The following is an 18,294-nucleotide window of genomic DNA, read 5'->3' on the forward strand; positions in this document are numbered from 1 at the left end:
AACTTGGGAGTGCAGGTATCTCTTCTGTATACTGATTTCCTATCTTTTGGGTATATACCCAGCAGTGGGATTGCTGGATTTTATGGAAGCTCTGTTTTTAGTTTTTTGAGGAACCTCCAAACTAGTCTCCATGGTGGTTGTACGAATTTACATTCCCACCAAGAGCGTACAAGTGTTCCCTTTCCTCTACATCCTCGCCAGCATTTGTTAATGCCTGTCTTTTGGATGTAAGCCATTTTAAATGGGGTGAGATGATATCTCACTGTAGTTTTGGTTTGCATTTCTCTGATGCTCAATGATGTTGAACACATTTTCATGTGCCTGTTTGCCATTTGTATGTCTTCTTTTGAGAAATATAGGCACTGTGCTTCAAAAGCCTTCTGGGTGATTTGGAAACACGCTCAAGTTCCACAATCACTGTCCTGGGGACTCCCAGCCAAATGTCCTCCCGGCATCTGAGCTCTCTAGAACTCTCTGCAGTCTTCCCCAACAGAGAGCTGGACTCATATTAGGGAGATGAAACACAGAATGTCAAGAAATTAGACAGTGGCAAGACTATTGGAAGTTTGGGCTTGAAACTGAAGTAAGAAAGGAGCCATGATGATGTTTTGACCAGGAGAGGATATGTATTAAAGTGGTGTTAGGTAGGATATGTATTAAAGTGGAGACCAGGTAGCAGCAGAGTTTCAGGAATGCAGGCTTGACTCCAATCCCTGCTGAAATGGTAGGCAAAATTGGTGTGTGTGCGTGCGTGTGTGTGTTGTGTGTGCGCGCGTGCATCTTCTGAAGAGGTTTCACAACTTGCATTCAATTTTTAGGTGAATTTATAGCTCCAGAATGATAACTAGAGAGGAAATTATTTTATTGCTTAATATATGAACTTTGAGGCAGTGTTTTTGGAAGTGTGGTCACATTAATATTAGAATTGTTTGAGCTGTGTGTTAAAAAGATACACTCACCGGGCCATACCCAAGAGCTACTAAATCAGAACCTCTGAAGTTGGCACCCATGAATCTGCATATTTTAAGCAAGTTCTCCAGGTAATTCAGCTAATTCGGACGTACTCTAAAGTTAATATATCTCTGTTTCTGGCTCTAAATCTAAAAACAGACAATTCTAGGAAAGCAAAGTTAATAGTGAATTTAGAAAGCATGTTGACCACTAAAGCAACGTGCTAAAGTCTAAAAAGCACTTACAATATCCAAAGTGTCACAGAACTGGGAACAATAACCACAGCAAACACTTTCCTGGGCATTTCAGTGATCATGGATTTAAAAGAGGTATTATGTATGTATCACTATATGAATGGCAAAAAAGACCTTGAGTGGAATTCATCCTCAAACTCTGACAGTTCAACTAACTTCCCAGAGTTGGATAAAGAATAAGTTTATGTGTTTTCTATGCCAGATTGCACTAAGATAACTATGAGAAAGACAGGAGAAACACTATTGGCAGAAGAAACACTATTGCCCATTTTGGACTTACTGAAAATTTGCCCCTCCTGGAGTCAGGGAGTTCCTGGAGAGAATCTTCCTTCCTTCCTGCCTGTTAGCAGGTACTTGGCAGAGTTTGCCAAAAATCCACTGATTGCATATTTTGAATTACAGATTTTCAAATACTGTATGTAGTACTTAAATGGTAAATGGCATGTGATTGAATTCATGGAAATACACCCAGATGTCTTTGGGTGGTTGTCTCTGGGCAGTGGAAAAAGAAATGAAAGGTCCTGGTCTGGTGAGTTGTTCAGAAAATGTGTGTAACCTAGAGTCTGGCCTCACGAGCTCTGTGAGGTTGGGCAAGTTATTGAAGCGCTCTGGGTTTCTACACATGTGAAACAGGAATAGAAACAACCCTCACATATATTCAGAAGAAGGAACTGAGAGTGTTAATGTAAAAGCCCAGGCCCACAGCAAGCATTTGTTAAACCTTAGCAAGAAAGAAACATGATGCATATATGTTTCCAGATTTCTGGACTTCTCAAATCTGAACACTGCTTTCATATCAGAAAAGAATGATAAACCACCTTTTTGTTTTGTGCTTTTTAGTTTAAGGGAATGGGATATAAAGACTGTAAAACAATCAGATGCAATCAAGGTCAGGGGAGTTTGTTTCATTGGGAGTAACGATACCATGTGACCCCTGTATCCTAATCCAGGGACAGGCTGTAGGAAGACTAAACATGAAGAATGGTGAGTCTCCCCCTGGGAGAAATGATGTCCTGGCTCTGCAAACTTAGGTCACAGAATAGAGCGACCAGGTCACAATGTTTCCTGCTTCTCTGCCCCTCTCCAAGGCAGTCTCCTTCCATCAGGTGCAAAGCCTGAATCTCCAGCATCAAATTAAAGAAATAGAACAAACCTATCCCAGGGCTTCTTTAAATATTCAGATAAACCCATGTGCCCCTGTCAGTTAAATTAAGCTTTCCTAAGAAAAAGTAAGTCAATTAGTTCAAAATGTGGGTTAGTGCTTCTGGGTATTTAAAAGGGGATTTTTTTTTTTTTCTTTTTTAGTTCATTTAGAAACACAGCCACGGGGCAGGTACATAGGCACTCCTCCGCACATCCTGTGAATTGCCCCAATACACCCAGATACCAATTTCTGATATCTAGAGCTTCAAAATTTGGTCCTTAAACTTTCTGAATGTCATAAAGATATTGAAATATGAGCTTTAAGATTTATCTTGTTTTGCCCTTTGAGTACATATCATTTATCTTCACTATCATTATCAATATTCATCAAATGGTAACTGATACTGAGAAGATATGATTTTACCCTAACTGGACTTCTTTCTTCCTCCATTCAACAAATACTTATTCTCTAAACTTCTGTGAACAAAGAGAAGTCTCTAAGACATTCTGAAATGTAGTTCTAGAGCATATTTTGTGACATATACCACAAAATTCATTTGTCCAAGTGGCCTAGATGCAATAAACCAAACTTTACCAAAATATAAATAAAACAGGATATTTCCTAAGAAGATGAACTTCTAGAAGCAATTTGTGGGACAAAGAATATAAACATTTTCATGGCTTTTGAAGAGATTGCCTAATAATTGCATTCTTAAAAGGCTATTTTATTTATTTGTTTATTAAAATTTTTGAGATGGAGTTTCACTCTTGTTGCCCAGACTGGAGTGCAGTGGTGCAGTCTCAGCTCACTGCAACCTTCACTCTCTGGGTTCAAGTGATTCTCCTGTAACAGGCTATTTTAATTGATACTGACAATAGAAGAAGATGAGGGTAACATTTTCATACCAATATTTGGGTAGAAAGTGTTTAAGTTTTTGTTATTTGTTTTGCTTTTACTAATTTAATAGGCTAAAATAACAGCAAATCGTTTCAGGAATATTTTAGATTATGAGACCATTGTAAGCAGTTCTTCTATTATTTAAAAAATACATATTTGTTACATGATATATTATCACATACCTTTATCTCCTTTTCTACCATAATTAGTATTCCAGTGACATTGAAATAAACTTTTATTTTAATAACAGGACTAATGTCCACTTTAATCCCACATCCTTTTTACAGGTATACAACTACAAGATAGAGAAAGACATGACTATCATTCTTAATTTTAGGTTTCATTTAATTCTGACAACCTTTACATTTGACTTCTTTATTAACCAAGTGAAGTTTCATGATCAGAATATTATAACAATGAGAAATGGTACACTTTTAGGTTCCACAAAAAACCAATTTACTTATGGAAAGCTACATTCCTTTTGTACATTATTTGTTTTACAAATAGCCTAGGAAACAACTAAGTGATTATTAGGTGGAAAGACCCAGAATTGTTGTTACCAGGTGGCAATTAGGAACTAAATATTCCATTCCTGTCAATTACTGCATTAAGTTTACTCTGACCTGTTTTTTGACAAAGCATTGAAGAAAAAAATAGGGAATACCCTCTTTGTCCCAGGAGGTTTAGAATAGCCCAAGATTTCAAAAGAAAGCAGCTCTTTCTAGTCTGGTTGAATCTGTGGGCATTCTTTTTGTCTCTAAATTCTTCACTGCCATTTCTTCTAAGACAGGGATGAGTCCCTACTTCCAATAGCCAAGAAAAAGTGTACCAATGTTTAGGTGGCCAAGTGACAAAGGTGACACTGTTCGTCAGTCTATTTATATGTTGTGTCACAGTCCATGGCCTTGGCAAAATACTATTTGGTCTTTCCAAGTTTCCCAAATCCAATTACACATGCATATTTTAATAGTAGGGAATTGTTGCCTCGAAGATTCTTTCTTTCTTCTCTTTCTTTTCTTTTTTTCTTTCCTTCCTTCTCTTTCTTTCTTAATTGTTCTCTTGATAATTCATTCTTTCCTTCCTTTTTCTTTCTGAAATGTTCCCCTGAAGATTCTTTCTTTCCTTCCTCTTTCATTCTTCCTTTTCTTCCCTTTCTTTTCTCTTTTTTTTTTTTTTTCTTATCTTTTATTTCTCTCTGTCTTTCTCTCTTCATTCTTTGGTTTCTAGGGGCTCAATATGGTCAAGTGGCTCAAGCATGGCCTGTGAAACTAGACTTGCCTGCCCTGATCAGGTCTGGGAGACCTTAGGCAAATGTCTTAACTTTTTTTTTTTTTTTTTTTTTAACCCTCTCTGGCTTTAGTTTTTTTGTTTGTTTGTTTGCTTGCTATCGAGAAACAATAGAGCCTTCATAAATAAGAAGTAATGGTTGAATGTGTATGAATGTTCCAGACAGTGTATTAAGTGCTTTGTGCATATCAATTTATTTAATTCTCAAAACAATCCCAAGAGGTAGGAACTGTTATCATTATCACCCAGATTAAGGACAGAACTGAGCCATAGAAAAAGGTGGCTGGTGAGGCAAAGCCAGTTAGACTGGCTTCAGAGAGAGCTTTTCATCACTCTACTGTACAACCTTTTGTTGAAGTTAGCTTTCTCCCCTCATGTAAATGTGTGTATATTTGTTGAGTATCTGTCATGTGCCAGTCACCCTGCTAAAATATACCAAGAAACTGAATTGGAAATAAACTGGAAATTCACGAATAAATAAGACATCATTTCTGCTGTTGTGGAGTTATTTTTCTTTTCTTCCACTTTGTCTACTTAGATTACATGGCTTCAATTTTCATCTGAGTTCAAAAAACATTACTGAAGATGATCTTCGGTTGAATTCAACAGAATTAATAACGAAACTCTCTGACAGGAGTGGTGGCTCACTTAAGTCCAGGAGCTCAAGACCAGCTTGGGCAACATGGGGAAACTTCATCTCTACAAAAAATACAAAAATTAGGAAGGCTTGGTGGAGTGAGCCTGTAGTCCTAACTACCTGGGAAGATGAGATGGGAGGATCACTTGCGCCCAGAAGGTTGAGGCTGCAGTAAGCCATAATCATGTCACTGCACTCCAGCCTGGGTGAAAGAGTGAGACCCTGCCTCAAAAAAAAAAAAAAAAAAAAAAAAAAAAAAAAAAAAAAAGGGAAACTCTAAAACCAAGATATGCCCAAATAGTTTCAATGTGAATTTTTGAATTCATATTTAGCCTTGAAAGTCCTTTATGAATCTTAGTAATTACATCAAGAGAGTATGGCTTTCTCTTTTGATTTGTGTCTTTAAAGTGATGAACTAAATGCTTTTTCTGGCTTCTGCTCTCAAGAGCCCACAAAATTTCTCAAATTTAACAATTTGAATCTTCCCCAGCCCACCTCTCTTAATAGAGACACTTCCATTCCCCAGATCTGCCTTCAGAAGGGCCAACATTAACTCTGCTGATAGAAAAGGGTCCCTCCCCCTACTTCTGCAATAACTTTCTAAAGTATGTTCCACTAAAAAGGGAATGATAAAGAAATATTCATCCAAAGCAGCCATTAAATTCATTTTAACTTGCAAACAATAATGTTGCCTTATAGTCACTATAGGTCCTCATTTTTAATATAGAACTTCAGATTCATGTTGTTTTTAATTTTTCACAAAAACTTCCCTGCTAAATGTAGGATTTAACCAAACACAGATTCCCCTCATTCATTCATTATAAATGACGAGTGCTCACCATGTCCCCAGGCACCAGACTGAAATCACAAGGGTGTGCCTTGCTTTAGCAGAGAGGAAACAGGCAGATTAAAAAGCAACTATATCAAGTATATTAACAGATGATATTCAGAAGATAGAAGTGAAAAGGAGGAAGAGCTGAATAAGTTTCTGTATAGCATAACCTTTCATAAAATGTGGGCCTGAAATATAAGTAGTTGGGTTATGAATCGAAGGGGAAACATTTGGAGTTTTTCATATCAAAATAACCACGACACTATTTTCAAGTATTCTGAGAAGTGGAAAAGCACAAATATACAAAGAGATACCCCCACCCTGCAAAAGGTGGAGAATCTTGTTGAAGTTGTAAACATCTAACCATAGTTTAGAGAATTCTGACAGTTAAATAATTGCAATAAATGTTCCCTGTAGTACTGGGATTATAAAGAAGTCATGTATCCTGCACAAGAAAAGCATCCTTCAAAGGGGTGACAGGGCAACTTTTTCAAGGTGGTATGCTGAATGGATTTGATGATATGGAGAGGTCAAGTAGACGAATCGGATGCTGGCTGATAGGCAGAACGACAACCAATATTGCCTCTACAGAAATAAGAAGAAAGCTTTTTTGATTCTTTCAATTTGGAATCGAGTGTATGGAACCACAGGATGTTTTTAAGGGATCATTTATTAAACTTGGAATTGAACTACTTTATGAACTCCACTGTAATTTTGTGTTACTGGGTTTTAAAAACTAAGCATTTTTTTTTTTTCTTTTCTTTCTTTTTTTTTTTTGGTCAAGGGGAAGCAAGGTATATATCTGTTTTTCTGGGTGTTCTTCCCGGTGACTCCTATAGATAATAGCCCAAAGAGGTCTTTTCCAGTATTTAATGAAGTATCCTACAGGCAAATCATCTTGGTAGTTCTTCTGGAGCTGGTGCAACGAAGCGGATCCACAGTCGTCCGAAAATCAGGCCAAGGCATACTTTCCAAGGTGCGTTTTTCGTATCAAATTTAAGCTCGGGTCCTGCCCGTTGTTTGCAGACTGTCCAAGCAGCACCCGAAACTGCTGCTTTCCCAAGTCCGTATAAAAGTTATTTGTGCTTGAGGTTTTTTTCGGTTCTGCTATTCCCCACCTCCTTCTTCTGGCTCTTGCCAGTAGAGACCTGCCCTGGGGGGTATTTTGTCCTGGGAGCACAAAACTATTTTCTTTTCTGGAAATAAGTTGACGTCAACAGGGAGCTGTTTTGGGTTGCTTTGTTTCCCGGAGCGTCCTACCCAGCACACCGCCTCCGGCAAACTGCGAGCAATTCAAAGCAGCTCGCCCAGTAGGGAGGGGAGATGGTGGGAAGGGGGTGGACCCCGCCGCCGGCCCAGGTGGGGAGGCCTGGGGAGCGGCTCTGCTCCCAGGTTGGAGCGTGGGCCTGGGTCCCTCGCTGAGCTGGGAGTGCAGCTCCAAGCCAGCGCCGACCCCAGGTCCCTGCGCTTAGGGCGAGGGCCGTGGGGGAACAGCCCCGGGTAGGTAGCTTGCCCGGCGCCCACCTGAGTTCTCGTCACCGCGGCTCGAAAATCTGGGAGCATCCCAGGACAAAGGGCCGGTCCTATGGAAGTAGCCGTGTGTGGCTAGTGTGTGCCAGCTCGTCTGTGCGGGTCCGAGTGTGCAACTAACTTAGCTACCCACTGCAGCCTCGGAGCAACGAACACGCCTTTCTGCACGTGTCCAGGGCGGGTGGGAAGGGTAGTGCATTGTTAACAAAGCCGGCCACCTCTCCGGCTGCACCTCTGGGCCGATTCCCGGACGGTTGTCGGCGGAGAGCAGGGCGGATGAGAGAGAGAGAGAGAGAGAGAGAGAGAGAGAAAGAAAGGAGAGAGAAAGGAGTTTCCCCGTGCAGCCGGAGGCGGCCCGCGAAGCAGGGACTTGCTCTAACTTGTTTCACACCTGGCGCGGTTTCCCCAACGCTCGGGTGGCATCCAGGGCCGGGGAGGCACACGGAGGACCAGCAGCGATCGCTGCAGAAAAAGATATGGTCAACTCCCACTCAGAAGCCCACGCGGCCCTGAGACCTGGTCTTTCATTCTTTTTTCCTTAAAAAAAAAATTAAAAATTGATGGATGAGTTTCAATTGATGCGTAAAATGATAAACCCCTTGAGAGCAAGGAAAGAGGCCTGGGGAAGCGAGGAACAGGCAGTTGACATAACTCTCACAGCCTAATTGCCGAGAATTCGGACTTGGAGGCAAATTCGAGGACGCACCCGAAGAGCGGGTGAGGACGCCTCTCAGGAGAACCGCTTGGCACTTGGCACGCTGCTGGGGACTTGACTCCTTCAGGTCCCCTTACCCCAGGGACTAGCAGCTGGCAGGCGCGCCAGGGGACACGCGGGCTGTGGGAGGAGGTGAAAGTTAGGATGCAGCGCGAGCTCCGAAGGTGGCCCGGGCTGTGCCTTCTAAGAGAACAGCCGAGGTCCCGGACGGCTCCCGGACGCTGCCCCTGGGCCGGGAGAACTGAAAGCAGCGACGCAACGACGCGCCCGGAGTCTGGGCGCGCCGGGGGCGGGCGTTTGTCTGGAAGTGGGACAGTGTCTCCTATGGGAAAGCGGGACCCGGCGAGCTCTTCGGCTGCTTTTCCAGTTTCCGAGGTGCCCGCCCCCGCATGCCTGAGGCAGCGCAGCCCGGAGGGCGCAAGAATGGCGGTTGGCAAACTTTGAGGGAGACTGCGCTCGGGATCCCAATTGCCAAATTGTGGCCGCGGCGGGGGCGGCGGAGACCCAAGTTCTCTTTTTCCGCCTGCCGGACGGGCCTTAGGGAGACTTTAGCTCCAGCAGGGTGGAGCGCCTCGCCGGAGGGAGTTGTGTCACTTTTCCCGGGGGCAGGGAGGGTGGCCCCCTGGGCAGGCGGGGAAGGGTCCCTGGGGCCCCTAGGGTCCAGAGCGCCTCTTCCCCTGTCTCCCCTCCCACCGGCCCCTCCCAGTCTTCTCTCCCTCGCTCCTTCCCGGGGCTGGTTGGACCGGCGTGGACTTGCCCCAGACCTACGGGGAGCGCCCCAGGTCTTTAATGACAGCTTAAATGTGGCTGTTGGAAAAGTCGAAAGGGATGAGGCTGACGTGGGGCGTGTTTCGCTCCTATGCAAGAGTCGGAAAGGGAGCTGGGAGCCGCGCGGCTGGCCCCAGGCCCCCGCGCCTCGCCGCCAGCAAGTAGGTGGGGGAACCGCCGCCGCCGCCAGCCCCATCCCGCTCCCAAGCCTCGCCCGCTGCGCCCTGGCCGCGGGCGCCGAGAGGGTGCGGGGCCTCGCCGAGCCTCCTCCACCCTGCTCATTAACCTGCCTGCTCCGCTCCGGGCGGCCCCAGACACGGCCTTCCCGCGGCAGCACCCGCGGCCCGCCCGGCGCAGCCGCCGCCCAGATCCCCCGGCTCCGGGGGGCAATGAGGGGGCGGTGGAAGGGGCACTGCTCCTCGGGCATTACTTAGAGACGCGAGACCGTCCCGCCCTCCTGCCGGCCCTCCCTCTCTCCCGCCCGGGCCCGCGCAATTCTCCGCCAGAGGGTAAGTTGGGAGTGTTTCGCCCCCACCGACAGCTCTCCCTCCCATTCCTTTTTTTTTTTTTTTTTTTTCCCCTTTAAAGTTTTCTCAGAAGTGGGAGCCGGGTGGGGGAGGAAGAAGGTCCGGTCAGCCTCCGTCCTTTACCCTATCTCTCCCTGTCTAACTTGCCCCCACCTCCCCTACCCCCTCCCCTCCATCCCCAGCGCGCCGCTGCCCCTCCGGAGCTGCGCTCGGGAATGACAATTGGAGCGCGGCTCCTTTAAGAGCCCGGCTTTGCCTCCCGGTAGCTGAAGGTCATTAAACACAAAAGCTCTCAGCGCTGCGGTCCAATATAGCGCATGCGCCCTGCCCGAGGACTGGCAGAGAGACGGCAATATGGCGAGAATGCCTGGCAGCGGGGACTGTAACACCAGCGCGGGCGGCAGCGCCAGCGCCGCTGCCGCCGCCGCCGCCGCCGAGAACAATGGGGAGCGGGGCGAGGGCGAGCGCAGCGCGGGGGGCCGCGGCCGCCGCCACAGCCGCCCGCACTACTGCAGCGCGGGCGAGGAGGAGGAGGAAGAGGAGGAGGAGGACGAGATCCAGGAGGTGCAGATAACGGGGGACGAGGAGGAGGAGGAGGACGGAGGTGGGGGGCTGGAGGAGGACGAGGAGGAGGAAGAAGAGGAGGAGGAGATGGGGCTGGACTGGGACGAGCCCCTGGAGCCCGAGGACTCGGCCGGGGAGGAGCTGGAGCCCGAGCCGGTCCATATGATCAATATGGACCAGAGCGCCGCGCTGGAACCCGAGGCGCCGCCGCGACTGCTGGCGCCCCGGGCCCGCGGCGGGCCGCCCGGGGACGGCGCGGAGCTGGACCCCGACGTGCTGCAGCGCCCCGAGCGGGCCCGGCTGAGCGAGAACACCCGGCTGGCCACCCGCTACGCCGTGCGCATCTTCCGGGAGTACCTGAGCGAGAAGGCGCAGAGCCCGGACTTCGAGACCATGGACAAGGGGGCGCTGTGCCGCGTGCTGCGCTCCTTCTACGCCGAGGCCCGCTCCAAGAGCGGCCAGCTCTACAGCAAGTCGTCGCTCATCAGCATCCGCAGCTCCCTCAACCGCTACCTCAACGAGCCCCCGTACTGCCGCACGCTCGACCTCACCAAGGATCCCGAGCTGCGCAGCGCCAACCTGACTCTGGCCGCGGTCATCCGCAAGCTCGAGGAGCAGGGCGCCGGGCCGGTGGTGCAGAAGCAAGCCATCACGCGCGCCGACCTGCGCAAGCTGTACACCTCCAGCGTCTTCAGCACCAACACGCCCTTCGGGCTGCTCAACAAGGTCTGGTTCGAGACGTGCATGTACTTCTGTACCCGCGGCCGCGAGAACCAGCGCGAGCTGGAGGAGGACTCTTTCGGGCTGGCCATGGACGAGGACGGTCGCAAGTTCGTCTACTTCAAGTCCCTCGGGCCCTACCACAAGTCGCGCTCGTCGTCGTGGAGCAAGAAGCGCGCCGAGAGCAGCGACGAAGAGAACTTGCCCCGCATGTATGAGACGGGCACCGAGTTCTGCCCCTACGCCAGCTTCGTCAAGTACCTGTCGAAACGCAACCCTCTCTGCAAGGCGTTCTTCCAACGGCCCCGGGACCACTGCAGCGAGGGCGATGTGACCTGGTACGAGAACAAAGCCATCGGCAAGAACTTGCTAGGTACTAGGATGCAGATGCTCTCCAAGGCGGCCAAGCTCTCTAAGACCTACACCAACCACTGCATCGGCGCCGTCTCCATCGCCACACTCAACAGCATCGCGGGCATCGGCACCAAGCTGGGCTCGCCCGCCCCGCAGGGCTGCTACGCCGAGGCTCTGAACGGGGCGGCACGCCACCACTCCCACCACCCCCCCACCCATCCCTCCCACCACCACCGCCCCCAGCCGCCCTCGCTGGGGAACACTTACATCCTCCCCAAAGACAGCCAGGTCGGGCCCGACGTGAAATCCGAGGCTGCGCCCAAGCGCGCCCTGTACGAGTCGGTGTTCGGGTCGGGGGAAATCTGCGGCCCCTCTTCCCCCAAAAGACTTTGTATCCGCCCCTCGGAGCCTGTGGATGCGGTGGTGGTGGTTTCCGTGAAACACGACCCCCTGCCTCTTCTTCCAGAAGCCAATGGGCACAGAAGCACCAATTCTCCCACAGTAGTTTCACCTGCTATTGTTTCCCCCACCCAGGTAACCAAACCAAACTCTATGCATGAAATGTTTCTCTGGTACCACTTCGGGACTAACTTTTGTGCTAATGCAGCTCTGGGTAGGGGGTACGTTTTAAAAAGTAGGTAATGTACTGAATCGGATTTGGTTTCACCCTTAGAAGTTAACCCTCTTGGTACTTTTGGGGAAACTTTACACCTAACCTTAAAAGATGTGAGAGGGGGCATGCTACCTAACAAATTACTGCTGTGCAGTAAGGCGAAAAACTTCAAAGTTCGCAGAACAAAAGGATTAGCTCACTCTTGCAGCCGCTCTTCACTGAATGCATGAGTTTTATAAAGCAAAGAGGGCGAGAATGCTGTAAACGTAAAGGAAGCGATTACTTAAGACATATTTGAGTCAAGTATCCCTTAAAACACTCTATTACGTATTCGCCATAACTTTGGAAGGTAGAAAACCAGTTATAAATTATTGAAAAGAAAACGTGCCAATCCCACTTCCTGTAACTTTTTTTTTTTTTTTTTATGAAAAGGGGTGGAGAGTGGAGAGCCAGGCAGTTGAGTGCCAGTTTATACTGTAACTTGTAGTCGAATGTAAAGTGGCAGGTGGGCTGCAATTTCCATAAACTCCTTGTTAGTTATTATTCAGATGGGAACGTGATATCTGCAGTTCCAGTCAGGCTACAACTTGGAGTACGGGCCTGTGGTGCCCAGCACGGTGGGCACTGAAACATGGCTGTCTGCCCCTAGCCCCTTGGAGGGGGCAGATGAGACTTACAAAGTACATAATTAGAGTGCTAACTCAGCATCTGAGTCAGCTTGGACAAATCACCTCACTTCTCTGGGCTTCACTGTCCTCATCAAAGAGGAAGAAACCATTTCAACCCTAACATTCTTTAATTCTAGGCAGTGTCAAATTCTGGGTCGAGACTGGGGCCTCTAGTGTTAGATGCTTCTTTCTTTATTTTCCCCAAGGTAATATTTTCATGCATGTCATTAAAGTTATATTCATTTTGTGGACACTCTTCTCTAGGAATTAGAAACCAGGGGTCTTCGGGTACTGTGCTGTATTCTGCAGGCAGGAGTAGCCACTGGAGGTTTTACAACTTTGACCTGCCTGTTTTTAAGCAGAAGTAGGAATTTTGTAATCTGAAGGTATAGTGCAGGCCCTCCAGGAACAGATGTCAGGTACCTCTTTGCTTTTTCCAAAGTGGAAATTCCAGTTCTGGACATAGTTACCCTTTCAAACGTTTACCAGCTAATGGGCAAGCCTCAAGGCCAACTGAGAAAGGGGCTGTGAGTGGTAATATAAACACCAAAGTTTTCTAAAATACACAAGACCTGTAGGCTATGTGTTTTCCGTACTTTGGGTGTGTAGTCCATTTCTGACAGGTTGCGTTAGAGAGTTTTAAGAATGGAGAGGAGAATTTGGGGTTTGCTTTTTCTTTGAAAGCAAAAATAAATGTTCACATTCTTCTGATACAGAAAATCCCTTGAGATGCCCTGGTTTAGAATAGCACCTGATTAAGAGTTAAAAGCCTAAGAAAGTTTATTAAGGCATGCATAGCATTGGGTTAACAATGAAACAGTTTGTCTACTGGCATCTTTCTGCTGGTTTCTTGACACCAGTGTAATATAGAATTGTGATGTAAAGAACCAAAAAGATTAGAGGGTTTCGTTTCATCGGTTTTGTTTTCTTCTAAGGAATGCAGTCTTTCAGCCATTATCTTTTATTTACCTGAGTAAAATAAATCAGTTCCAAAAAACCGTATACTGATGCTTTTATTATTCTTGCGTTACTGTCAGGTAACTCCTAAGTTAAAGATAGATTTCAGTGTCCCTATGCGGCTTATATGATTTTATAGCTCTCAAACAAGATCTTAGAGCTCTAAGTTCCTGTTAGTTAAACACTATAAAAAGTTGTTCTGTTTGTACATATTTAATAGTCAGCTTTTCACTTATGAAGTCCGAGCACTCAAAGCATTGCTCACTAGAAAGCTGATCGCAAACTTTTTCCTTCTGTATGTATAAAAATCACTGTAAGGGTTGAGGTTCAGTGCATTTCCTAGGGCATAATGCCTGGCGGAGGTTGCTGGCCTGTGGCCTTGCTTTGGGTCATCAACTCTTCTGGCTGGTCATTAATCCCCAGGAAATGCCCTGTGCACCTCCGGCTGCAGTCATTATTACTTAATCATAAACATAGGCTCTCTAGCCTGGGCATCCCCAAACTACGGCCCGCGCGGGCTGCATGCGGCCCCCTGAGGCCATTTATCCGGCCCCCCGCCGCACTTCAGGAAGGGGCACCTCATTCATTGGTGGTCAGTGAGAGGAGCACAGTATGTGGCAGCCCTCCAACGGTCTGAGGGACAGTGAACTGGCCCCCTGTGTAAAAAGTTCAGGGACGCCTGCTCTAGCCTAATACTGACTGGACTTCATCAAGTAGTGTCGTAAGAATTCCACCGTTTACCATATTGTAGACTTCTTGATAACGGAGAGGTCACACACTGATGTTTTGATTTTCTTCTAATATTGCAAGTGTTTCAAAAGATGAAGAGCCCATTTCTTTAAATGCATTTATTGTTTTAACTTCTTGAGGGTGTTATTAAGTATATTATTTATGGGACTGGTTGAAAAATGAATGCATTCAAGGATTACAAAGATTATGGAATTTGTGATTGCTCAAGGTTTCGGGGGGAGTGAGGAATTACGGCGATGGTTGTGATGGTCGCTTTTACTGGTACACTCTTTAAATCTCTTGAATGGTTGTGTTAAAAGTAAAGAGGAGCTTTAGTTCCCTTGTTCCCCAAATAGCTATTGCGATCTGAGATGATCCAGTTACTGGTGCGGCTTAAAAGCTCTTGGGTGGAGATCATTTTAAACTGCTTACCACTGTATCTCCCATCCTGTGACTATTCTCTTTGCATAAAAATAGAGCATTTTTCCTACCTCAGAGAACGGTACTTCAGCTTAGGTGGATGATAGAGATTTATAATTTTGTTCTTTATCATTCTCAGAGGAAAAAAATACTAATAGAAGTGTACATTCTGAATGTCGTAGTTTTGTCACTACAGTTTTTGTAGACGTGTCTCTCTCCAGTGCCAGACAAAAGTGTGAAGAATTTGCAAGCTGTGACAAAGGTGGCTTTAGTTGCACTTGCTTGACCCTAACCTAGATTATTTCCAGAAATACTTTTAAGGAATTCTATAGAGAGGACATCTATCAGTGGAAAGATTCTGGGGGTGGGGGAGTGGTGCACATCCCCTGTTGGTGTTTTATTGTCTTCACTATGGGCCGCTGGTCCTTATAGTTTGCTGAGTGGCAACTGCAGCAGGCTGCAAGCAGGCTGACACCGTGTGTTGTTCATTAACTACCTTTGCGGAGAAGCCAGAGGCTGACAGCTCAGGGAATCCACCCAGGTGGTGTAGGGGCAAGGAAGAAGGAATATTTGATGTATCTACTTAGTAGAAAAAGGCATGCATTTTATATATTATTGAAATAACTGCGAAAGTTCTCTTGAATTTGAAGACTTGGGGGGGTGTTCTTTATTTCTTATAGACGGAATCAAATTTTTATAAACATGAAAGGAATATAGCAATTGTAACCAGACTTCTTGCCTTGGTTATATAGAGCTATTAAGATGAACTGCCCTTGAAAGAGTGGGTATTTTTCTGATTTTTAATATTGGTATGTGGCTACATTCCTTTTTCTACTGCAAGAATGTTTTCTCTCCTTTATGATAAGTTCAAGTTGATGGAGAAACTAAATGTCTTGTACATAAGTATGTAACCTCCATTCATTCAGGAAGTAGTTACTAAGCACCTACTATTTTAGCTTTTATTCCAAGAATCTATAAATTAATCGTTTTCCACCTGGGAAGTAGTCTCATTGGCAAGATTTTGGCTTCTTTACCTGTTATAAACTAGATCACAATAAAGACAGCTAAAAGGTGATGCACTCAGCGTTTTGCAGCGGTCATTTTGGGAAAGAAATCTGTACCTTTATATTCTCTTTTGTGCACTCATATATTAATGTTGCAACCAGTATTCAGGAGTATTATTTTAAATTGATATAAACTCATATCTGATGTCACTTCACTCTACTCAAGCTGACCCATGAAACAGAAAAAGAAGTATTTGCTGCCAAGGGAAAAAGTGGATCCCATTCATCTAAAACTTAAACCTTTGTATCCCCCTGACTTTAAAATCTGGCTCCCCAAGCAAACCTGACAGAAAGTCCACCCTCTTGTCATTGCTAAGTAGATTTCAAGCAGGAAGAAGCCCTTCTTTTCTAGGGACCACTGGTTATACATGAGACGAAATTCTCATCCAAGTGTGGCTGGGCCAGTCAAAGCCCTACTTTAGTTTTCCAATAAAACTTAAGTTTCAAGATACCTTTTGGTGTTTTAACTGCCATTTCAAAAGCAGAATCGATAGAAGAGTTCCTATGTAGTATGTGTGTTTAAAATGTTAGAACTTTTTGTATGTTAGAACTTTCTTTTTCTTTTTTTGAGACCATGTCTCACTCTGGCCCAGGCTGGAGTGCAGTGACACAATCTCAGCTCACTACAACCTCCGCTTCCTGGGTTTGAGCAATTCCCCTGCCTCAGGGTCCCGAGTAGCTGGGATTACAGTCGTGTGCCACCACGCCTGACTAATTTTTGTATTTTTAGTAGAGACAAGGTTTTTCCATGTTGGTCAGGATGGCAGCGAACTCCTGACCTCGTGATCCACCTGCCTCGGCCTCCCAAAGTACTGGGTAGAACTTGGATTTCTAGAACTGATTTGACTTCTCTTGACTATCATTCATTGCATTGTACCAATGGTTAAGTTGCCTTTTTAAAGATTTCTTTGGGGAATTTAATAGGGGATAAGGTACTATGAATTAATTTATCCAAAAAAAGAAAAGGATATGGCTTGACATTGATAAACTAACATGAAAGAAAACGTAGATTTAGAATTTGAAACACTGCACAGGCACACTTTTTAAGTTAACATTTTTAGTATTCTAAGATGCTAAATTCAGTTCATCCACTGTTAACTGAGTATCTTTCTGCTTGCTAAGTGCTGCAAAGAGGAGCAGGATTCAGTTCTTGCCCTCGAGATATTCGTAGAGGCTGGGCAATTAGTGAACTTGTACCCTTAAAGCGGAAATAATTCTCTGCTTGCTACATGATCATCAAAAGGGAAGCAGGTGAGCTTTTAAAGCTTGGGGCCCTATAAAGTTCTTTTGGATTTTCAGATTTATAATTTTTTTTTTCCTACTCTTCTCTTTCAAGAGAAGTTGGGTGCTGAATGGTTTTGAGTCTTTTTAACAGCGTGAGTTTCTAGATGGCCCAGAAATAAATGATCTTTTCAGCCCTTCAAGATACCTCACTACTGCAAAGGGTATAGGTTGGGATTAAACCTGAATATGAGGTTGTGTTATCTAATGCCCATGACTATAAACTGGATAACAGACCCTGCTGTGCCCACACTAGCACTGCAGGAAGCTGAACCTAATGAGGCATGCTCTGGGTTTTCAGTAATTCTCCAAATTCGTTTCAATACTTTCTTTACAGCCAGACTTCTTACCTTTTAGCTTATAGTATATAGCAACTGACAGACCCTTTTCTTTCTCCCTAAATAAGATCCACTTACATATGACAGCAAACTTTCATTCAAGACAGAGTTTTTTGTTTGTTTTTTGGCAGGGGTGGATATGATAAATTTTGCCCAAGTCTTGGGTAACAGAATTTTTAAAAATAACAGAGGTAGGAGCTATCTTGATATTGTAAGTGAAAGTGTCTGAGTTTTGCTTGGAGTTTTTAATCACATGTGCTTGTTAGGCAACTCTTGCATGTACATAGTTCACTTTGGGCTAACTTTTCACATTTTCAACCCTGGTGAGAACTTCCTTTCTCTGAAGACCCTCTCCATCCTGAGGTGTGTGATTTAGCTCCTGCTCTTTCTCCAGGCAGGGGCTTTGGTTGTTTTTAATCCTGTGGGCTGCAGGGCAGAGGGAAGTTGGCGTAGGCCTCTAGTGATGAGTTCATTTATATAGATCTGAGAGAGTTGGAGAGAACTGGAGGGAGAGGACTGAGGATGAACTAGAGCTGCTTAGTGATCCCCACTCTACCAGCCCGTTCTGCACCTGCAACCCTGCAGCCATCTCACCCACAGGGAGAGCCAATGCCATTTGAAAATCCTCTTCATAATGCAAACCCTTCCTGGAAGTATCTGGACTCATTTGCACCCTGAATTACAGTTGACCCTTGAACAACTCAGGGCTTAGGGACGCCAACCCTCTTATAGTCAAAATGCTGCTGATAACTTTTGACTTCATCAAAGCTTAAGGAATAGCCTGCTATTGACCGGAAGCCTTGCCAATACCATAAACAGTTGATTAACACATATTTTATATGCTTTATGTATCATATCTGTATTTTTACAATAAAGTAAGATAGAGTTATCAAGAAATTCATAAGCTAGAAGAAATATATTTACTTATTCATTGAGTGGAAGTGGATCATCATCAAAATCTCCTTGTCATCTTCAGGTTGAGTAGGAGGCGGGGGAAGAGGAGGGGTTGATGTTGCTGTCTGAGGGGTGGCAGAGGCTGAGGAG

The 18,294-nt window shown here is 45.5% G+C and overlaps 1 protein-coding gene across 3 annotated transcripts in view; it reads left to right on the plus strand.

Moving 5' to 3' along the window:
- The window catches only part of KCTD1 (potassium channel tetramerization domain containing 1), a 211,307-nt gene that overhangs the window by 100,097 nt on the left and 92,916 nt on the right, over positions 1–18,294 (plus strand). The window contains exon 1 of one of the 3 annotated variants that reach the window (XM_039463749.2): positions 8,985–9,524. The exons of 1 other annotated variant lie outside the window; for it this stretch is intronic. Coding sequence is in view for 1 of the 2 variants with exons in the window: in XM_039463747.2 (XP_039319681.1) it covers positions 9,897–11,714 (1,818 nt within the window). In the remaining variant the exon portion in view is untranslated. Of the gene's footprint in view, positions 1–8,984; positions 9,525–9,544; positions 11,715–18,294 lie in introns of those variants that run through there. One more of the 3 variants, XM_039463747.2, reaches the window with a different exon arrangement.

The sequence above is a fragment of the Saimiri boliviensis genome, chromosome 13 (genome assembly GCF_048565385.1).
Source record: "Saimiri boliviensis isolate mSaiBol1 chromosome 13, mSaiBol1.pri, whole genome shotgun sequence".
In the NCBI taxonomy this organism is placed as follows: domain Eukaryota; kingdom Metazoa; phylum Chordata; class Mammalia; order Primates; family Cebidae; genus Saimiri; species Saimiri boliviensis.